This window comes from Hemibagrus wyckioides, linkage group LG09 (assembly GCF_019097595.1).
Source record: "Hemibagrus wyckioides isolate EC202008001 linkage group LG09, SWU_Hwy_1.0, whole genome shotgun sequence".
NCBI lineage: Eukaryota > Metazoa > Chordata > Actinopteri > Siluriformes > Bagridae > Hemibagrus > Hemibagrus wyckioides.
In genome coordinates, this window is record NC_080718.1 from 21,628,277 (window position 1) to 21,647,724 (window position 19,448).

Below are 19,448 nucleotides of genomic sequence, written 5' to 3' on the forward strand. Positions count from 1 at the left end.
TGTCTCTGACAAATGTCTTGTACAACAAGTGATTTATTTTACATTTTCAGGTACAGCAGTTAGTTTGAAATAAAAGTTTGTTTAACAGAGGAAATCGAGTCTCACATTATTTACATTTTATTTGAACACAAAACATTAATGGTGAACATTTTTGACTTTATAAAATGAATCTTTCCAGTCTTGGCAATAAAGACAATAAAGAAAGTAAGACATCATTTTTATACACACACACACCTCAAACCAAAGTTACACCCTTGCACAGATGTGAAAGAACTGTCAAGTAGACGTACAGGGAAAGTTTTTGTGCAGAGGTGAAATCATTTGTATCACTGTGTAAACTGGCAGCACAGAAATACCCTGTACTGTCAGCTGATGAAAGATTCTTGATAATGAGAGAACCGTTGCTATTCGCATCTCCTTTCATTTCAATTTTCTCTTTAAAATTAGGCTCTACATAATCTTTTTCATTCCAGAGATACCCCATTAATTCAAATGTGTGTTTTGCGCTGTTTTTATACCACAGTATGACGTTGTAATTTTGTATGTCGTGTAGACACTTGAGCTCCACTGTATCTCCTTCAGATTGAGTCAGATCAGAAGGATTCTGCTGGACTTTGCTGCTGAGGGCAGAGTCTATAGTGAGAGAAATAGTGGATAATATTACAGTGAATTCAGATATTCTTAGAAAATTAGAATGGTCTTATCAAAGCCATATTTATCAAGAGTGAAATAAATACCTGTGAGCCAGAGCAGGGAGAAAATAAAGCAGAGCTGAAATTTGAACATGTTGCTTTTTAGGGCCCAGTGAAGCCTCTGAACCACAAACAGCTTCTTCGTGCCTTTAAAGAAACATCATTGTTGAACTTCTGCATTTGTTTTTAGGAAATGTTAAGATAAAGCACGAGCTCCCTCTTTTGAGTTACTACTCCAACACCTTCATCACCCCAACCGCCCACCTCCCAGATTCACAAGTATCAAGATTACACCAGTTACATTTACAAAACATCCATAGCATTTTACATTTAATAGTTACATTTATCTCACTTATACATCTGAGCAGTTGAGTGTTAAGGGCCCTGCAGTGGTAGCTTGGTGAGATCCAACCTTCCAATCAGTAGTTTAATGCCTTAACCACTGAGCTACCACTGCCCATGGTCTGCAATCTAAATTGCCCCTGTTGTGTGTGTGTGTGTGTGTGTGTGGTCCTGTCTTGCAGGCTTTGAATCAACCTCAACCCTAACCATGATTAAGCATTTACTGATAAACGTTACTGAATGGTTATAGAGATGAAATAGTTCATTATCACCACTTTGCACGGAAGACAACGTTCTCAAGAATCTCAATAAATGGAATTAATTGAACTCAAAATTGAATGATTAGGTGATGTGATGTGGCCCAACATAAAGTGGATAAACTATTATCATCTGGAAGCTGATTATTTTGTCTTCTGATCCAGTTCCAGTCTGTTCTTTACTAAAGAAATAAACACTTTGCTTTTGTGTTTTTATTTTTTTAGTGTTGTAGGGCATCAAGGAATGCAGTTAGTTTGTAAAATAATTTGCATCAATAGGACCACTTTAAAAATCATCCTCATCCTCTCACTGGCCTGTTTTATTTGAAGTTATTATGACAGAAAATGGAGCTTGGAGATGATACTGAGAACCTGCAAAGCCTTCCATCCTAAAACTTTCATTTGTTGGTAAACAAACAATTACAGCTTTAGCTCGAATATTGCATATTGCAAACTCTAACACCGGAGAATCCTTCTAAAAATGCTAAATACAAATCTTTGTACAGTAATCAACGATTATACATTTTTAAAAAATTAAATATCAACACATTTTAATCTGGTTATTATCTTATATGACAACATATTATAACGAGTATATTAGCATAAACATGATTTGTCTTGAAGCTGAAAAATCAACAGCTTATGAGAGTTGAACAGTCAAACTGACTTCATGTGCAAAAGACAGCTGTGTTTTGAAACAGATAATATCAGCTGTAGTGGTTGGTGCAGATTTCAGAAGAGAGGATGACTGGTTGTTAGTTTTTGTAATAAAGAGAAGAGCCTCGCACTGCTGTGTAGTATGCTGCACAAAAATAAACCCCTTCACTTTTTAGTGAAAGATTGATAACTTGTAAAAAGCCATGACCATCAAATGCATCCCCGCCGATTTGGATTTTGCCTCTGAAATCTATCTCTATATTTTCATTTTTGGATATCAGATATCCCATGAAGATGATTTTTTTGTTCTTGGTTTCTTTGTACCACATTATACGATCATACTTTTTAATTTGATGGGAGCATTTAATCTGGGCTGATTCTCCTTCTTTCATGATGAGATCATGAGGTGTTTGATGAACAACCGTCCCGTTTGTGAGACCTGTGGAGAAAGATACTATTATTATTAAAATTCAGAAACAAAAGACTTTTTTTTTCGCAGTGAAAATATTCTTACCTGTGAGCAAAAGCACCAGACTGATTATTTTGAAGAAAATGACCACCATTGTTGTGAGCTGGTGTGTAAGATGGATATGATCTGATCAGTCAGATCTCTAGTCAGTTACACTCTCACTCACTGGAGCACCTGACTTTCACAATAAAAACAGAATGTGTTAAAAAACAAAAGTGTCATACTGCCCCCATCAGGCCAAAATCACAGAAAAAAACACTCTGACTACAGTTAGTTAAGCAGTTGGCCTATGTTAAGTCCTATTAGTAAATACATATTGGTCCACTTTCTCAACCTACTGCCCTTCTCTAGCCAAACAGTAAAGTGATGTCACTGACGCACGACTCTGCCGGTTAGTGTTTGAACCTGTCTTAAGTAAGTGCGAAGATGGGCGATTCCACACGGCTACAGGTAATCGATATCAATGTATACGTTAGTTAGATGCCCTTATTGTCCAAGGAATCAGGTGTAATATGTTTAAAATGGTTCTTAAATGTTCCAGTTTGTGTAGGTGTGGATGACATTGCTTTCTTCCTAGAGGAGCAGGGTGCTGGGGATTTGTGTTACAGAGACTGAGTGGATGCTGTGACCACAGGCACAGTTTAGGACACACACTGACCCAAACTCCCCATCCTGAGACTTTGGAGGATATATCTGTATTTCTGTATATCTGTATTTATTAGTTTTAAACTATGTGCAGCAAATGCAAAGGTCCCATTTATTATAAACTTTTTCTCTCCGCGTGCCAAATTGACCTGGTCTGTTTTGACCGCTTATAAAAAACTGAGGTAAAAAACACTATATTGCCTAAAGTATTCGCTCACCTGCCTTGACTCGCATATGAACTTAAGTGACATCCCATTCCTAATCCATAGGGTTCAATATGACGTCGGTCCACCCTTTGCAGCTATAACAGCTTCAACTCTTCTGGGAAGGCTGTCCACAAGGTTTAGGAGTGTGTTTATGGGAATTTCTGACCATTCTTCCAGAAGCACATTTGTGAGGTCACACACTGATGTTGGACGAGAAGGTCTGGCTCTCAGTCTCTGCTCTAATTCATCCCAAAGGTGTTCTATCGGGTTGAGGTCAGGACTCTGTGCAGGCCAGTCAGGTTCATCCACACTAGACTCTGTCATCCATGTCTTTATGGACCTTGCTTTGTGCACTGGTGCACAGTCATGTTGGAAGAGGAAGGGGCCAGCTCCAAACTGTTCCCACAAAGTTGGGAGCATGGAATTGTCCAAAATGTCTTGGTATGCTGAAGCATTCAGAGTTCCTTTCACTGGAACTAAGGGGCCAAGCCCAGCTCCTGAAAAACAACCCCACACCATAATCCCCCTCCACCAAACTTTACACTTGGCACAATGCAGTCAGACAAGTACCGTTCTCCTGGCAACCGCCAAACCCAGACTCGTCCATCAGATTGCCAGATGGAGAAGCGCGATTCGTCACTCCAGAGAACACGTCTCCACTGCTCTAGAGTCCAGTGGCGGCGTGCTTTACACCACTGCATCTGACGCTTTGCATTGCACTTGGTGATGTATGGCTTGGATGCAGCTGCTCGGCCATGGAAACCCATTCCATGAAGCTCTCTGCGCACTGTTCTTGAGCTAATCTGAAGGCCACATGAAGTTTGGAGGTCTGTAGCGATTGACTCTGCAGAAAGTTAGCGACCTCTTCACACTATGCGCCTCAGCATCCGCTGACCCCGCTCCGTCAGTTTACGTGGCCTACCACTTCATGGCTGAGTTGCTGTCGTTCCCAAACACTTCCACGTTCTTATAATACAGCTGACAGTTGACTGTGGAATATTTAGGAGCGAGGAAATTTCACGACTGGATTTGTTGCACAGGTGGCATCCTATCACAGTTCCACGCTGGAATTCACTGAGCTCCTGAGAGCGACCCATTCTTTCACAAATGTTTGTAAAAACAGTCTGCATGCCTAGGTGCTTGATTTTATACACCTGTGGCCATGGAAGTGATTGGAACACCTGATTCTGATTATTTGGATGGGTGAGCGAATACTTTTGGCAATATAGTGTACATTAGCATTACCATTAGCATTAAGACTATTTAGCATTAGCATGAACATTAGCATTAGCCTTAACTTTAGCATTAGCCTTAACATTAGTATTAGCATATTATATATATATATATATATATATATATATATATATATATATATATATATATATATATATATATATATATATATATATATACACTATACACTATACTATAGACTATACACTATACAGAGTCAATCGCTACAGACCTCCAAACTTCATGTGGCCTTATACAATATATACAATATACAATATAATATACACTATACACTATACAGAGTCAATCGCTACAGACCTCCAAACTTCATGTGGCCTTCAGATTAGCTCAAGAACAGTGCGCAGAGAGCTTCATGGAATGGGTTTCCATGGCCGAGCAGCTGCATCCAAGCCATACATCACCAAGTGCAATGCAAAGCGTCGGATGCAGTGGTGTAAAGCACGCCGCCACTGGACTCTAGAGCAGTGGAGACGCGTTCTCTGGAGTGACGAATCGCGCTTCTCCATCTGGCAATCTGATGGATGAGTCTGGGTTTGTCGGTTGCCAGGAGAACGGTACTTGTCTGACTGCATGGTGCCAAGTGTAAAGTTTGGTGGAGGGGGGATTATGGTGTGGGGTTGTTTTTCAGGAGCTGGGCTTGGCCCCTTAGTTCCAGTGAAAGGAACTCTGAATGCTTCAGCATACCAAGACATTTTGGACAATTCCATGCTCCCAACTTTGTGGGAACAGTTTGGAGCTGGCCCCTTCCTCTTCCAACATGACTGTGCACCAGTGCACAAAGCAAGGTCCATAAAGACATGGATGACAGAGTCTGGTGTGGATGAACTTGACTGGCCTGCACAGAGTCCTGACCTCAACCCGATAGAACACCTTTGGGATGAATTAGAGCGGAGACTGAGAGCCAGGCCTTCTCGTCCAACATCAGTGTGTGACCTCACAAATGCACTTCTGGAAGAATGGTCAAAAATTCCCATAAACACACTCCTAAACCTTGTGGACAGCCTTCCCAGAAGAGTTGAAGCTGTTATAGCTGCACAGGGTGGACCAACGTCATATTGAACCCTATGGATTAGGAATGGGATGTCACTTAAGTTCATATGCGAGTCAAGGCAGGTGAGCGAATACTTTTGGCAATATAATGTATGTATAATCACCTTTTTTTTTTTTGTTTCACCTTTTTAGTCAGTTTGTTTCCAACACATTAACATATATTTTGCACTTTTTTTTTATTTTAAATATTTGGTATTATAAATCTCATTTATATAAAATGATACCTTGTTTTTGAGTACTTTTTACACCGGGTCAAATTGACCCGAAGATAACAGGAGGGTTAAGATTGTGTGTGTGTATATATATATATATATTAACTATTATTAATTATTATTAACTATTATCTGTTTAAGAATATACATATTAAGATTATAGATATTTTAGTTATTAATAATATATATAACAAATCTTAATATGTATATTTTTAAACAGATAATATTAAGCACACTATGAGGAATTAATGAAGACACACATTTTAGAGCATGCATTTAAGATATTCACCTAAATGCTGATCTTTGTGTTGTTTATTTGGCTCTAAATCAAATCAAGCCACAGCTGCAGGTGTTGTAACGTGGATCAGATGAAGGTTTTTGTAATTAAGTGAGCTGATCTACAGCACTGTGTAATAAGCTGCACAGAAATACACAGCACTGTCGCTCACTGAAAGACTATTTATGGTCAAAGACCCATTGTTTCTCCCATCACCATTGAACTTGACATTTGATTTAAAATCTGCCTCTGGATTTGGAGATGTATTGAAAATATATCCCATGAATTGAAATCCTGTGTCCTGGCTGTGTTTGTACCACAGTATGCAGTCATAGCTCTTTACTTCGTGTGCACATTTGATCTCAGCAGACTCGTCTTGGTATTTTATTAGGTCAGAAGGATTCTGGGTTACAGAAGAAACAGCTGGATCTGTGGAGAGAAGAGAGAGCAACCAGGACAAATAAAAAAACAACTGTGAAACGTCTGTTTTTTAGATTATGCAAATATTGGGTAAATTTACCTGTGAAATACAAAAGTATGGTGATAATGAGAGCAGTAACCATGTTGAGTCACTCTGTCTATATGTGTGTGTGTTTAGTGTGTGTGTGAGTGTGATGCTGCTCTGAAAGAGAAAACTGATGTGCGATCCCTTTCCTTCTCTTTAAGAAAATGACATTTTTCCTGGTGGATTTGTTTATATGTGCCATTTTCAGAGAAAGTGCTCCCTCTAGCTGCGTCATGTACACTGTTATTTTGCCTCATGATCAATTCCAAAGCCAATGTAAAATTAATCTCTTTATTTTCTTCAGTAAACTGATACTTTTCAGTCGAACAGGTTTCCAAATCAATCAATTTTCCCCATTGGACTGTTAAAAGCAAAATCATTAAAAGTCATTAAATTTAATGAATAATCTTTAATGAATAAATGTTCTTGTATGTTTTATAAATTCCTTGTGTCATGCTGCCATCTTTAGGTGTCTCCACATCTTCCTGACTGACACACAGTGTGTTTTTGTACAGCTCTGCCTTGTGGTTATAGCACTGTGTTCTCTCACAGCACAGAAATACACAGCGCTGTCTTTATTATCCACATCGTTCACTGTGAAAGAGCCTCTCTCAGGAACTGTTTTATTAGCTGAAAATTTATGTTGGGTTAGTTTTCCAAAGTCCAGAGTTCCAAAGCTGGTAGTGAAAACTATGAGCTGCATGCTCTCTCCACGATACTGACGATACCAGTACATTTCTCTATAAGCTGCACCCTTGGTGTGTGAGCAGTCTATTGTGGCTGATTGTCCCTTTTCAGCCCAGAGTATAGGGGGCTGATAGACATCATTTGCCCCTGCAACTCCTGTGAATAAGCAGCAAATAAAGAGGTTTTTTTTTAAAACATATATAATGAAATGAACATTTGTAATATTACTATGACAATCATCTGCTTATTATTTATATACACAGGCATCAGGGAGATTTAATAGTTACCTTGAATCCAGTAAAGTGACTGAAACACTATTATAATCTTGATCATGTTTCTTGATGTCAAGGCTACAGACTGGGGAAGATTACACACATTCTTGTCATGTATGATGTGATGTCAGGACTCCGCCCACAGCGACAGTGGGAAAAATCCCTTCATACTCTTTGCACGGATGATGATAACTCAATAAGGTGACAAAAAAAAACTGAAGTGAATAACTTTTAGTGCAGGAGTTACCTAGAATTTAGTGATCTGATTATTTTTGCTGTTAATTTTTGGGTTGTTGTTCTACTGCGATTCAAGGTTATTCTATTTATAAGACCATGTATCCATGTACAGTATACATTACCTGGGAGACACAATAGTGTTGTAGTGACTGTGATGAGAACAGTACTCATGGTGGTTCCCTGTGCTCTGTGTGATGCTGTGATCTCGATGAACATGAAAGAGCATGGAAGATGTCATACTCCCTCAATTTCCTGCCTGAAGCATGCTGGTAAACCCATGTCCATTTGCCACATTGTCTTTTCTAATGAAAGGGCTCCCTCTAGCTGATTCCATGATTTACAGTAAAAGTCAAATAATTTAATGTTATAGTAATGTTGACCTTTGGCCATTACTGGCGTTGAATTTCTTTTAAAAATTTGACTAATCACTGATATTGAAGCATCCAGGATGTGAGACTTTTAAGGAAGATGATACTAGATATCACATTACATTAACTGTATACAAAACATTACTTTAAAATGTAAATTAAAGTCAGGTTTCCTTGCACATGTTAGTTATTTTCTTACCCAGTTTCAGATGTCTTATGGTAATAATTTGCTTTAAATCTGTGTCATTATAATCATCTGTAAATATGGCATGCATGTATTGTGCTTTTGGGTCAAGGGGAAGGAAGAGTGGCTACAAAAGCTGTCAGGGGTAAAATTTTCCATGGAAAGTTTGTCTCTGGTCATCTGAAACATCTTGAGACATGAGAAGTCCACCATCATCTCCAGGCCAGGGTTTACCATTACCAGTAACCCAGTATAATATAAATCTCTCTCTCTCTTTCTCTCTCTTTCTCTCTCACACACACTCTCATCAGGCTCATTATCATGATAAGTGTCATACCATTTTTTTTGCCATGACACATTTGCACATTTTGTCTAATTTCTATCTAGTTACTAAATATTGTAAGACAGCTTTCATGACAGCTCTTCACTGACATGTGCCATTCAGATGCATGTCATTTTTTATGACAGTTTATGTCTAAAGATCTAAAAATGTCACATGATCAAATTATTACATTTTCAGCAGTCATAACTGCTATTTAATGACTGTATGCTACGTGTAATACTTAGCTATGTAGCATGAAACTATGCATTTCAAATATTATAAACATTTTTATGACATTATCCATCTAATAATGTCTGTGGCATATTTCCCTCTTGAGTGTGTATCTGTTTCTTCCTGACACACACACATAAAATGTGTTTTTGTACAGCTCTGCCTTGTGGTTATAACACTGTGTTCACTCACGGCACAGAAATACACACCTCTATCATTATAATCCACATCTTTCACTTCTAAAGAGCCGCTCGCAGGAACTGTTTTAATAGCAGAAAATTTACTTTGGTTGAAATTTCCAAATTCCTTTGTGCCAAAGCTGGTAGTGTAAACTATGAGCGCCATGCTCTGTCCACGATGCTGAAGGAACCAGTACATTCGATTATAAAGTTCACCCTTGGTGTGTGAGCAGTTTATTGTGGCTGACTGACCCATTTTAACCCAGAGTGTACTGGACTGAGACACATCATTTCCCCCTGCAACTCCTGCCAAAAAACAACACACAATGTCACTGTAGCAAATATAACCTTTCTGTTTTGAATTACAGACATGTAAAGCAGTTATAGTGTTATAGTGTAATAGTGTTATAGGGCATCCAGAAGCTTAAAAAATTAAAAAAGTTACCTTTGATCCAGTACAGTGACTGAAACACTAGTATAATTCTTATCATCTCTCTTAATCTTAGTTAAGACTAAAGACGGAACTAAGACTGTGTAAGACTATACAGAACCTTATCAGTGATGTGTGATGTGACATCATGACTCCGCCCACACAGACAGTGTAAAAAAAAAAAATACAGATATAATGACAAATCTGTCAATAAACAGATCAAGAAACTTGACACAATGGTATCTAAAATCTATAAAATTATACACTGGTTAAATTCACCTGTGAAATACATCATGAGAGCAGTAACCATGTCGCCACTGTGTGTGCAGATTTGTTGTGTCATACTGCCCCTGTAGGTGTCTCCACTTCTTCCTTACTGAGACCCACAGTGTGTTTTTGTACAGCTCCGCCCTGTAGTTATAACACTGTGTTCTCTCACGGCACAGAAATACACAGCGCTTGTCTTTATAATCCACATCATTCACTGAAAGCGCCGCTCTCAGGATCAGGTTTAATGGCTGAGAATTTACTTTTGTTCAATTTTCCAAAGTCTGGATTGCCGTACGTGGAAGAGTACACTATGAGCTCTCTCCTTGATACTGACGATTCAAGTACATCTGATTGTGTGTTGCATCTTTGGTGTGTGAGCAGTTTATTGTGGTTGATTGACCCATTCCAGGTGACTCTGGATGATGAGGCTACAGATTGGACTAGGATATCTAAGATGATTCCAATTTTCATGCGTGACATGACATCATATCTCTACCCATATAGACACAGTATAAAATAATGATTGATAATACCTGCATGAAAGATGATCACTCATTTAAAAACATTTGCCAGACACCCTTATCCAGAGAGGCTTACATTTATCTCATACAACTGAGCAATTCAGGGTTAAGAGCCTCACTCAGGGGCCCACCAGTGGCAGCTTGGTGGTGCTTGGATTTAATCTCACAACCTTACAGTCAGTAGTCCAACACTTTAACCACTGAGCTACCACTTTCATTATGTAAGGTTATTGAGGATAAGGTAACAAACCATTAAGATTTGATTAATTATCATTATTATACGGACTGTTTAAGTGTGTATATTGTACATTTTATATATTGTATTGTGTAGTGCCTATATTGTATAGTGTATATTGTTCTGTTTATTGCTTTGATTTAAAGATATGTTTGACTTCTTTTTTTTTTTCAAATTGCGAATTTAAGACTAATATCTACACTACCAGTCAAAAGTTTGGACACACCTTTTAATTGAATGTTTTTTGTTTAGGGATTTATTTTCTACATTCTAGAAGAATACTGGAGATTTCAAAACTATGAAATAACACACATGGACTTAAGTAATCCATATGTAATGACAACAAAAAAACAGTCAGCTGTTATTTTAAGACACGAAGGTCGGGTGTTCTGGAATAGTTCTTGCAAGAACAGTATTGTCAAGTGCATTTGCAAAACCCATCAAGCACCATGATGAAACTGGCTCACATGAAGACCATCCCAGTAAAGCAAGACCAAAACTTACCTCTGCTGCAGAGGAGAAGTTCATTTAGAGTCACCAGCCTCAGAAATCACCAATTAACAGCACCTCAGATTAGAGCCGTTATGAAGGCTTTACAGAGCATCAGTAGCAGACATATCTCAATATCAACTGTTCAAACGAGATTATTGTGTATTTCGGCCGCCTTCAGCATTGTTTTACAATGTAGAAAGAAATAAACATCAGGAAAGACCATGGAATTAGAAGGTGTGTCCAAACGTTTGACTGGTAGTGTATATACCACTTTATTTACCTTCTTAAATAAAATTAAATGAACAAATTCATTTAATTTTATTAAATGAACAAATTACAAATCAACTTTGTGTTGTTTATTGGCTCTAAGTTAAATCCAGCCACAGCTGCAGGTGTTGTGGTTTTGGGGTAACGTGGAACAGATGAAGGTTTTTGTAATTAAGTGAGCTGATCTACAGCACTGTGTAATAAGCTGCACAGTAATACACAGCACTGTCGCTCACTGAAAGATTGTTAATGGTCAACGTGGCGTTGTTTCTCCCATCACCTTTTAGTTTGATCTTCGTTTCAAATTCTGCCTCTGGCTTTAAAGTAACAGTATAAATGTACCCCATGAATGTAAATCCGGTGTCCTGGCTGTGTTTGTACCATAGTATGCGGTCATAGTTATTTTTATTGTGTGCGCATTTGATCTCAGCCAACTCATCATGATTTTTAATAAGATCTGGAGGATTCTGGATGACAAAACAAAGAGAACCTGTGAAGAGATAAAGAGAGCAATCCACATGTATAAAATGAAAGCAGTTCATTAGAATTCGGGAGAAGATAAACTTATATTAATATTCAATATTAAATTTGTTATATGAAGTATACTGTATTTTACATTATATTTATATCATATTTACCTGGGAGACACAATAATGTGACAGTAAAAGTGATGAGAACAGTACGCATGTTGAGCCTCTATGCTGTGAAAGTGGAAGAGTGTCATTGATCCTCCTCTTTTTGACTGACTCATGAAGGTACTCTGTTATCTATTTGTTTCACTACACTGTTATTTCTAATGAAAGGGCTCCCTCTAGCTTACTGCATGGTGTACAGTAAAAGTAAAATTTCAAAGTTTAGAGTTTGAGAGTTTAGTATTTCAGGTTTACAAACTAAGACTTTACATTCCAGAAATGCAAATTTCTCACTCACAACTCTTTTTTCTTCCTTTTGGTATCTGACTTTGATCCTAACAAACACTCAAGTGTATTAATTTTTTATGATTTTAGGAGGATTCAGGACAATAATACAGCTCTGCTCTGTGGTTATAACAGTTATGCCACTCTTATCCAGAGTATTTCATTTTATACAACCGAGCAGTTAAGGGTTAAGGGCCATACTCAGGGGCCCAGCAGTGATAGCTTGGTGTACACAGGATTGAAACTCACAGCCTTCTGATCAGCAGTAGAATTCCTTAACCACTAAGCCACCACATTCTCCAACATTGTCTTTATTCACATCTTCACTGGCTCAGAAATTGTCTTAATGCTGAAAATTGATCTTGGTTTGCCAAACATCCTTGATGCTGATGATACCAGGACATCCGATTATGATTTGCTTCCTTGCAGTTTATTGTGGTTGGCCACAACCACAGCTGCAGGTGTTGTGGTTTTGGGGTAACGTGGATCAGATAAAGGTTTTTGTAATTAAGTGAGCTGATCTACAGCACTGTGTAATAAGCTGCACAGTAATACACAGCACTGTCGCTCACTGAAACATTGTTTATGGTCAAAGTGCCGTCTTTGGTCCCATCACCATTCAGTTTGATTTTGTTTTGAAATTCTTCCTCTGGCTTCGGAAAAGCATTTAAAAGGTACCCCATGTATTTAAATCCTGTGTCCTGGCTGTGTTTGTACCACAGTATTCGATTGTAGCTGGTTTCACTGTGTGCACATTTGATCTCAGCAAGTGCGTCTTGATTTTTTATGAGATCAGGAGGATTCTGGGTGACTGAACAAACACCAGAACCTGTGGAGAGAAAAAGAAAGTATTTACACTGCACAAGATGAAATGAAATCCATTCAATTACATGTGGATTTTATAAAATATTATATATATAGGAATATATTTACCTGGTAGAAACAATAATGTGGCAGAAAATATGATGAGAACAGTACACATTTTGGTGCTCTGTCCTGTGTGTGCTGTTGTACAGTGGAAATATATCATCCATCTTCTACTTCCTGTCTGAAAATTGCCTTTTCTTATGAAAGGGTTCCCTCTAGCTGACTGCATGATGTACATGATGTACAGGAACAGTAAAATATGTGAATGCTATAATAATTTCGACAGCTAGCCAATTCAGACACTTGCTGAAAAAGCTATTTGCAAGAACTTTGGGCTAAATATGAATTTATTAAACATGAGTTAATTCTAAGATAAAAAAAACACTAGATATATGTGATGAGTTATCATAACAATGTGTATGCAGTAATATAACATTTCTGTCAGTATTGATAATGATAGGTGTCATAATAATATATATCATAACATGTTCCACTAGGTTACATCTTTATCACATGTTTTTGTTCACATTGGAGTCCTTAAGTATTTCAGCCCCTTTTAAGTGTCTTCACTTCTTCCTGACAGACACACAGTGTGTTTTTGTACAGCTCTGCCCTGTGGTTATAACACTGTGTTCTCTCACAGCACAGAAATACACAGCACTGTCTTTATAATCCACATCGGTCACTGTGAAAGAGCCTCTCTCAGGAACTGTTTTATTAGCTGAAAATTTATTTTGGTTGAATTTTTTTACGAAGTCCAGAGTTCCATAGCTGGTAGTGAACACTATGAGCTCCATGCTCTCTCCGTGATACTGACGATACCAGTACATCTGATTGTGATTTACATCTTTGGTGTGTGAGCAGTTTATTGTGGCCGACTGACCCACTTCAGCCCAGAGTATATTGGGCTGAAAGACATAATTTGCCCCTGCAACTCCTGTGAGTAAACAATAAATAACAAGTCATCTTTTAACAAATATTTATGAGCTGTTTATTGGCACGTATAACAGTTCTGTTATTACAGAGGCTTTTTTTTTTTTATTTTTTAGTTACCTTGAATCCAGTAGAGTGACTGAAAAATGACTAGAACTCTGATCATGGTGACTTTCAATAAGGAGACTACAGACTAAACTAAGACTGTGTAAGATTCTAGTCAGTGCTGTAAGATGCGACACCATAACTCCACCCACAGAAACGGTGCATCAGTATCAGATAAAGGTTTTTGTAATTAAGTGAGGTGATCTACAGCACTGTGTAATAAGCTGCACAGAAATACACGGCACTGTCGCTCACTGAAACATTGTTTATGGTCAGAGAGCCGTCGTTTCTCCCATCACCACTGAACTTGACCTTTGATTTAAAATCTGCCTCTATATTTGGATAAGCATTTAAAATGTATCCCATGAATGTGAATCCTGTATCTTGGCTGTGTTTGTACCACAAAATGCGATCATAGAAGTTTACAGTGTGTGCACATTTGATCTCAGCAAACTCGTCTTCATATTTTATGAGATTGGGAGGATTTTGGACGACAGAACAAACGCCTAAACCTGTGGAGAGAAAAAGAGAGCAATCAGGAAAAACAGAAAGAAAAAGGAAACAAAATTGAGAAGTCTAGCAAGAGCTTCTTGATTATGTAAAATATTACACACTAGATAAATTCACCTGTGAAATACAATAGTATGGTGATAATGAGAGCAGTAACCATGTTGCCTCTGTCTGCTGTGTGCGTGTGTGTGTGTGTGTGTGTGTGTGATGTTCTGAATGAAGCTAAGGTAAAACAGATGTATATGCCACAGCATTTTTTCCCCTGTCAAATGGCAGGTATTTTATCTATTTATGTTGGTGTGGCATTTCTAATGAAATGGCTCCATCTAGCTGATTGCATCATGTGCCCAATTATTTGCCTCATTATATTTTTTGTTTCAGATTTAATAATGCGATTAAATTAATTCAAACCTTTTACATTATTCTTATTACACCATATAAGGCAACTTTGTATATTTGCAAGTTGTATAGTTACTCCAGTTTTATAAGATAAGATGACCATGACCATGACTCACAGCAGTATTGATGTGTTGTACCATGTTACCCCCTTAAAGTGATTCCATTTCTTATTTGCCTCATGGATAAATGGTAAATACTGTTATTGTAAGTATATACATTTATTTTTCAACTTTGAGCTGCTTTTCAGATTTTGTAGTTATCTTGAATAAAAATGCACAAATGTGTTCTCACTACCTGTTGAATAGGTAGTGTAACAAAATAGGCATAGGCCTAAAACAATAGTTTGTAACCAGATACTAGATGTTAAATTTTCTGCAATATTCATGTGTAACAGTCAAAAAGACTTTTTTAACTTTGTTTTTCTCCCTTTTAACTTTTGAGGTTAAACCTGATTTTTAATATACTTGAACTTTTCTTGTGATTGAAGGAAATGTTTAAAGTGTTGTCACGTGGCTATTTCTAAGATCTTTACATTGCTTATGTTTTCCAATTTATTCCAGAGTACTAATAAATTCTTATAATACTAATATTTTAGATACTAACTTGTAAGTAGAGAAGTGTGTGTGTAGTTTAGTGATGAACATATTATCATGGAATGATGTGGTAACTAGTATATGATAAAATGTTTACTTAATAAGTTTTACTCTGTTTAAAAAATAATTTTATATGTGAAAAAAATTCATCCACATGCCTGTAAATTCCTTTTCTTTATTTGAATGACATCAAACTACAAATTAAAAATGTTCACCTAAACGCTAAACAGCTGCAGGTGTTGTGGTTTTGGGGTAACGTGGATCAGATGAAGTTTTTTGTAATTAAATGAGCTGATCTACAGCACTGTGTGATAAGCTGCACAGTAATACACAGCACTGTCGCTCACTGAAAGACTGTTTATGGTCATAGAACCGTTGTTTGTCCCATCACCACTCAACACGACCTTTGTTTCAAATTCTGCCTCTAGCTTTATAGATAATACATTAAGGTATCCCATGAGTGTGAATCCTGAGTCCTGGCTGTGTTTGTACCACAGTATGCCATTATAGCTCTCTTTAGTGTGTGCGCATTTAATCTCAGCAAACCCATCATGATTTTTTATGAGATCAGGAGGATTCTGGGTGACAGAACAAATACCAGAACCTGTGGACAGAAAAAAGAGAATTTACAATGCACCTGCTGAAGTAGACAATTCAATTGCTTGTAGATTTTATAGAGTACTCTATCTATCTATCTATCTATCTATCTATCTATCTATCTATCTATCTATCTATCTATCTATCTATCTATCTATCTATCTATCTATCTATCTATCTATCTATCTATCTATCTATCTATCTGTCTGTCTGTCTGTCTGTCTGTCTGTCTGTCTGTCTATCTATATATACAAAAGAGAAATATTTACCCTGGAGACTCAATAGTGTGGCTGAAAATATGATGATAACAGAACACATGTTTTGTCTCTGTGTTGTGTGTGTGCTGTACTCTGCTGAATTATAATAAAAGAGAGGACAACCCTCTACTTCCTGTGTGGGACAGGTTGTTTTTTTTTACGCCGCCTTTTTCTTATGAAATGTCTCCCTCTAGCTGATTACAGTAAAATGTTTGGCAAGATTTTGTTGTGCTATGAGAATACTTAAATAAGTGAATGCCATAATAACTTGGACAGAAAACTGAATGAAATCTTCAATAATAGGTAACATAATGTGAGATCATAACTCCACCCACAGAGAGTCTTGCTATGAAAGATGATATCCATCACAAGGGACTATAATTGGGCATAAACAGATACCAACCTATTAGGATAACAGTTATTTAGTGTTTATTGCTTTGCATTGATTTAAAGCATGCATGACCTTGTTTCCCCAAATTGATATCATATACCATGAAGATTGTAATCCATCCAATTTCTATACACACGTTATTTCTAATTAGGGTCACGGGGGTCTGTTGGAGCCTACACCCTGGACAGCTCGCCAGTCCATCACAGGGCCATACATATAGACAGACAACCACACACACTCACGGGCAATTTAGAGTTATCAGTCAACCTAATGTACATGTTTTTGGGCTGTGGGAGGAAACCAGAGTACCCGGAGTAACCCCACGCAGGCCAGGATTTGAACCCAGGACCTTCTTGGTGTGACACTTAATAACGCTATATTTATCTTTGTTAATAAAAAGAAACATAAAATAAGAAAAGTAAAGTATTGATGGCATGATTTCTAGATGTGATTTAATACAGTGTGATCACTGCCAGTGATATCACAGTGTATTACATGCAAATTAAAAACGAGTCACCTAAATATTGAGCAGCTTTGTGTGGTTCACAAAGCAAAACATGACTGAGCAAAATACGAGTTTATACAGAGAAGACTTGTTGTACCATACTGCCCCCTTTGGTTTGTTTATATTTCATCCTCTTGACTCAGACACACACGAAAGAAGAGGCTCCAGGTTTGTTGTGTCATACTGCCTCCTTTAGGTGCTTCTATTTCTTCCCAAGACATACACATAACATGTTTTTGTACAGCTCTGCCCTGTGGTTATAACACTGTGTTCTCTCACGGCACAGAAATACACAGCGCTGTCTTTATAATCCACATCGTTCACTGTGAAAGATCCTCTCTCAGGAACTGTTTTATTAGCTGAAAATTTACTCTGGTTAAAATTTCCATAGTCTGGGCTGCCAAAGGCATTAGTGAGCACTATGAGCTCCATACTCTCTCCATGATACTGGCGGAACCAGTACATCAGATAATAAGTGAAACCCTTGGTGTGTGAGCAGTTTATTGTGGCTGATAGGCCCGTTTTAACTGAGATTATGCTGGGCTGAGAAACATCATTCGTCCCTGCAACTCCTGTAAATAAACAATAAATAAACTGTTATTTTAATACTGTATTTTATCTGATGTTAATAGTCTTTGTTTCTAAAGCATTATATTACAGTGATAATCCTTCAGCTGCTTTGAGAGATTTTAGTTACCTTGAATCCAGTAGATCGACTGAAACACTATTATAATCCTGAGCATGGTGACTCCTGATGACGAGGCTACAGACTGAAATTACACTATATCAGATTTTTCTGATTCTCATCAGTGGTGTATAATGTGACATCATGGCTCCACCCACAGTGCAGAAATCCATCATTCATACTGCTGACAATTAACAAACCATTTTCGAGAAGGTTACCTGAAATTTATTTTCTCTTTTACTGGATTTAAATTGTAAATAGGAGCCCTGGAATAAGACAAGGACATAATAGGATTATGATTACAGCAGCAGATCCTGGGTACAAATCTACAGTAGTCACAATATTCTGATGACGTTATCCACTGAGATTGGGCATAAGCTGTTTTAGCATATCTATGTAGGACTATGCAAATCATCGAAAATGTTCACATTAGTCAAAGATGAGGAATATTATGTTTAAAAAATAATAATAAACCTGATCATGAAAATCAGGTACTAATTTGCAATATCAGTACATGAATAATCACACACTAATACCTGAATTAATACTTTCATATAAACTAATGATGAGTTAAGACATGTACAGTACATCATAAACTAAGGAAGAGCTAACCTTAACTTGCGACAAGTCTTATGAATTCATATACGACCACCTTAAGTGCTTGTTAGTACATGCTTGTTTGTAAAATAATCTTATAGAACATCGGTTTTAAATGTTAATATATAAAAATGCCTGCATAATGAATAAATGTTATTATATCAGGGCAGTACGGTGGCTTAGTGGTTAGCACTGTTGCCTCACAGCAAGAAGGTCTGGGATTTGAATCCCGGGTTCGAACAGGCAGGGTCCTTTCTGTGTGGAGATTGTATGTTCTCTAGGTACTTTGGTTTCTTCCCACAGTCCAAAAACTGGATTGGTAATTCTAAATTGCCCATGTGTGTGGTTGTCTGTCTATAAGTGGCCCTGTGATGGACTGGCAACCTGTCCAGGGTGTACCCCTGCCTTTCGCCCATTGTGCGCTGGCATAGGCTCCAGCAGACCCCTGTGACCCTAATTAGGAATAAAGCGGGTATAAACAATGGATGGATGGAGGTAAAGAGTCAGAGCCCCGGGTCCTATTGCCCCAGTGCTACACCCAATGCATGTACTATTACTTCAGCATGATTTGAAGAAAAATGGATTGGGAATGATGCAAAACATGTGAGATGAATTTACTGGTGTTTATTATTAGTGCCTCTTTCTACATACAGAAAAGAGTAAATAATCAGTGTAAATCATGAAAGTAATCCTGCGCCATTCACTGATGTTTGTGTAAGCAGCTACATGGCAAATTTGAAATAATGCATGTTTAATAGAGCAGGTTTGATACAGGTTATCTCTTCACGATTCATGATAAGTACATGCTCATAATTAGTTCATATTTAAGTA

General features: G+C 37.6%; 1 protein-coding gene and 1 gene segment (V, D, J or C); both read right to left on the minus strand.

The window, feature by feature from the left end:
* Nucleotides 1–7,017: 7,017 nt before the first annotated feature.
* On the minus strand, nt 7,018–7,596 carry LOC131359900 (T cell receptor alpha variable 12-2-like). The segment is given in 2 exon segments: nt 7,018–7,409; nt 7,541–7,596. Coding segments are annotated over 2 exon segments (438 nt in total).
* Nucleotides 7,597–15,881: 8,285 nt separating this feature from the next.
* LOC131359902 (uncharacterized) lies at nt 15,882–18,096 on the minus strand. The gene is made up of 3 exons (XM_058400052.1): nt 18,033–18,096; nt 17,578–17,907; nt 15,882–16,189 (listed from the first exon to the last, which is right to left on the minus strand). Exons 1-3 carry the CDS (start codon nt 18,076–18,078, stop codon nt 15,882–15,884), a joined length of 684 nt encoding a protein of 227 aa, XP_058256035.1. The 5' UTR covers nt 18,079–18,096.
* Nucleotides 18,097–19,448: the final 1,352 nt, after the last annotated feature.

What these genes read in the sequence shown, in the direction of transcription:
- LOC131359902 (XM_058400052.1), bottom strand. Translation starts at nt 18,078, where the DNA reads ATGCTCAGGATTATAATAGTGTTTCAGTCGATCTACTGGATTCAAG. An exon ending in GTCGATCTACTGGATTCAAG is followed by an intron (nt 17,908 to 18,032) that starts GTAACTAAAATC and finishes GTTTATTTACAG; the next exon opens with GAGTTGCAGGGACGAATGAT. An exon ending in TATAACCACAGGGCAGAGCT is followed by an intron (nt 16,190 to 17,577) that starts GTACAAAAACAT and finishes TTCTGTCCACAG; the next exon opens with GTTCTGGTATTTGTTCTGTC.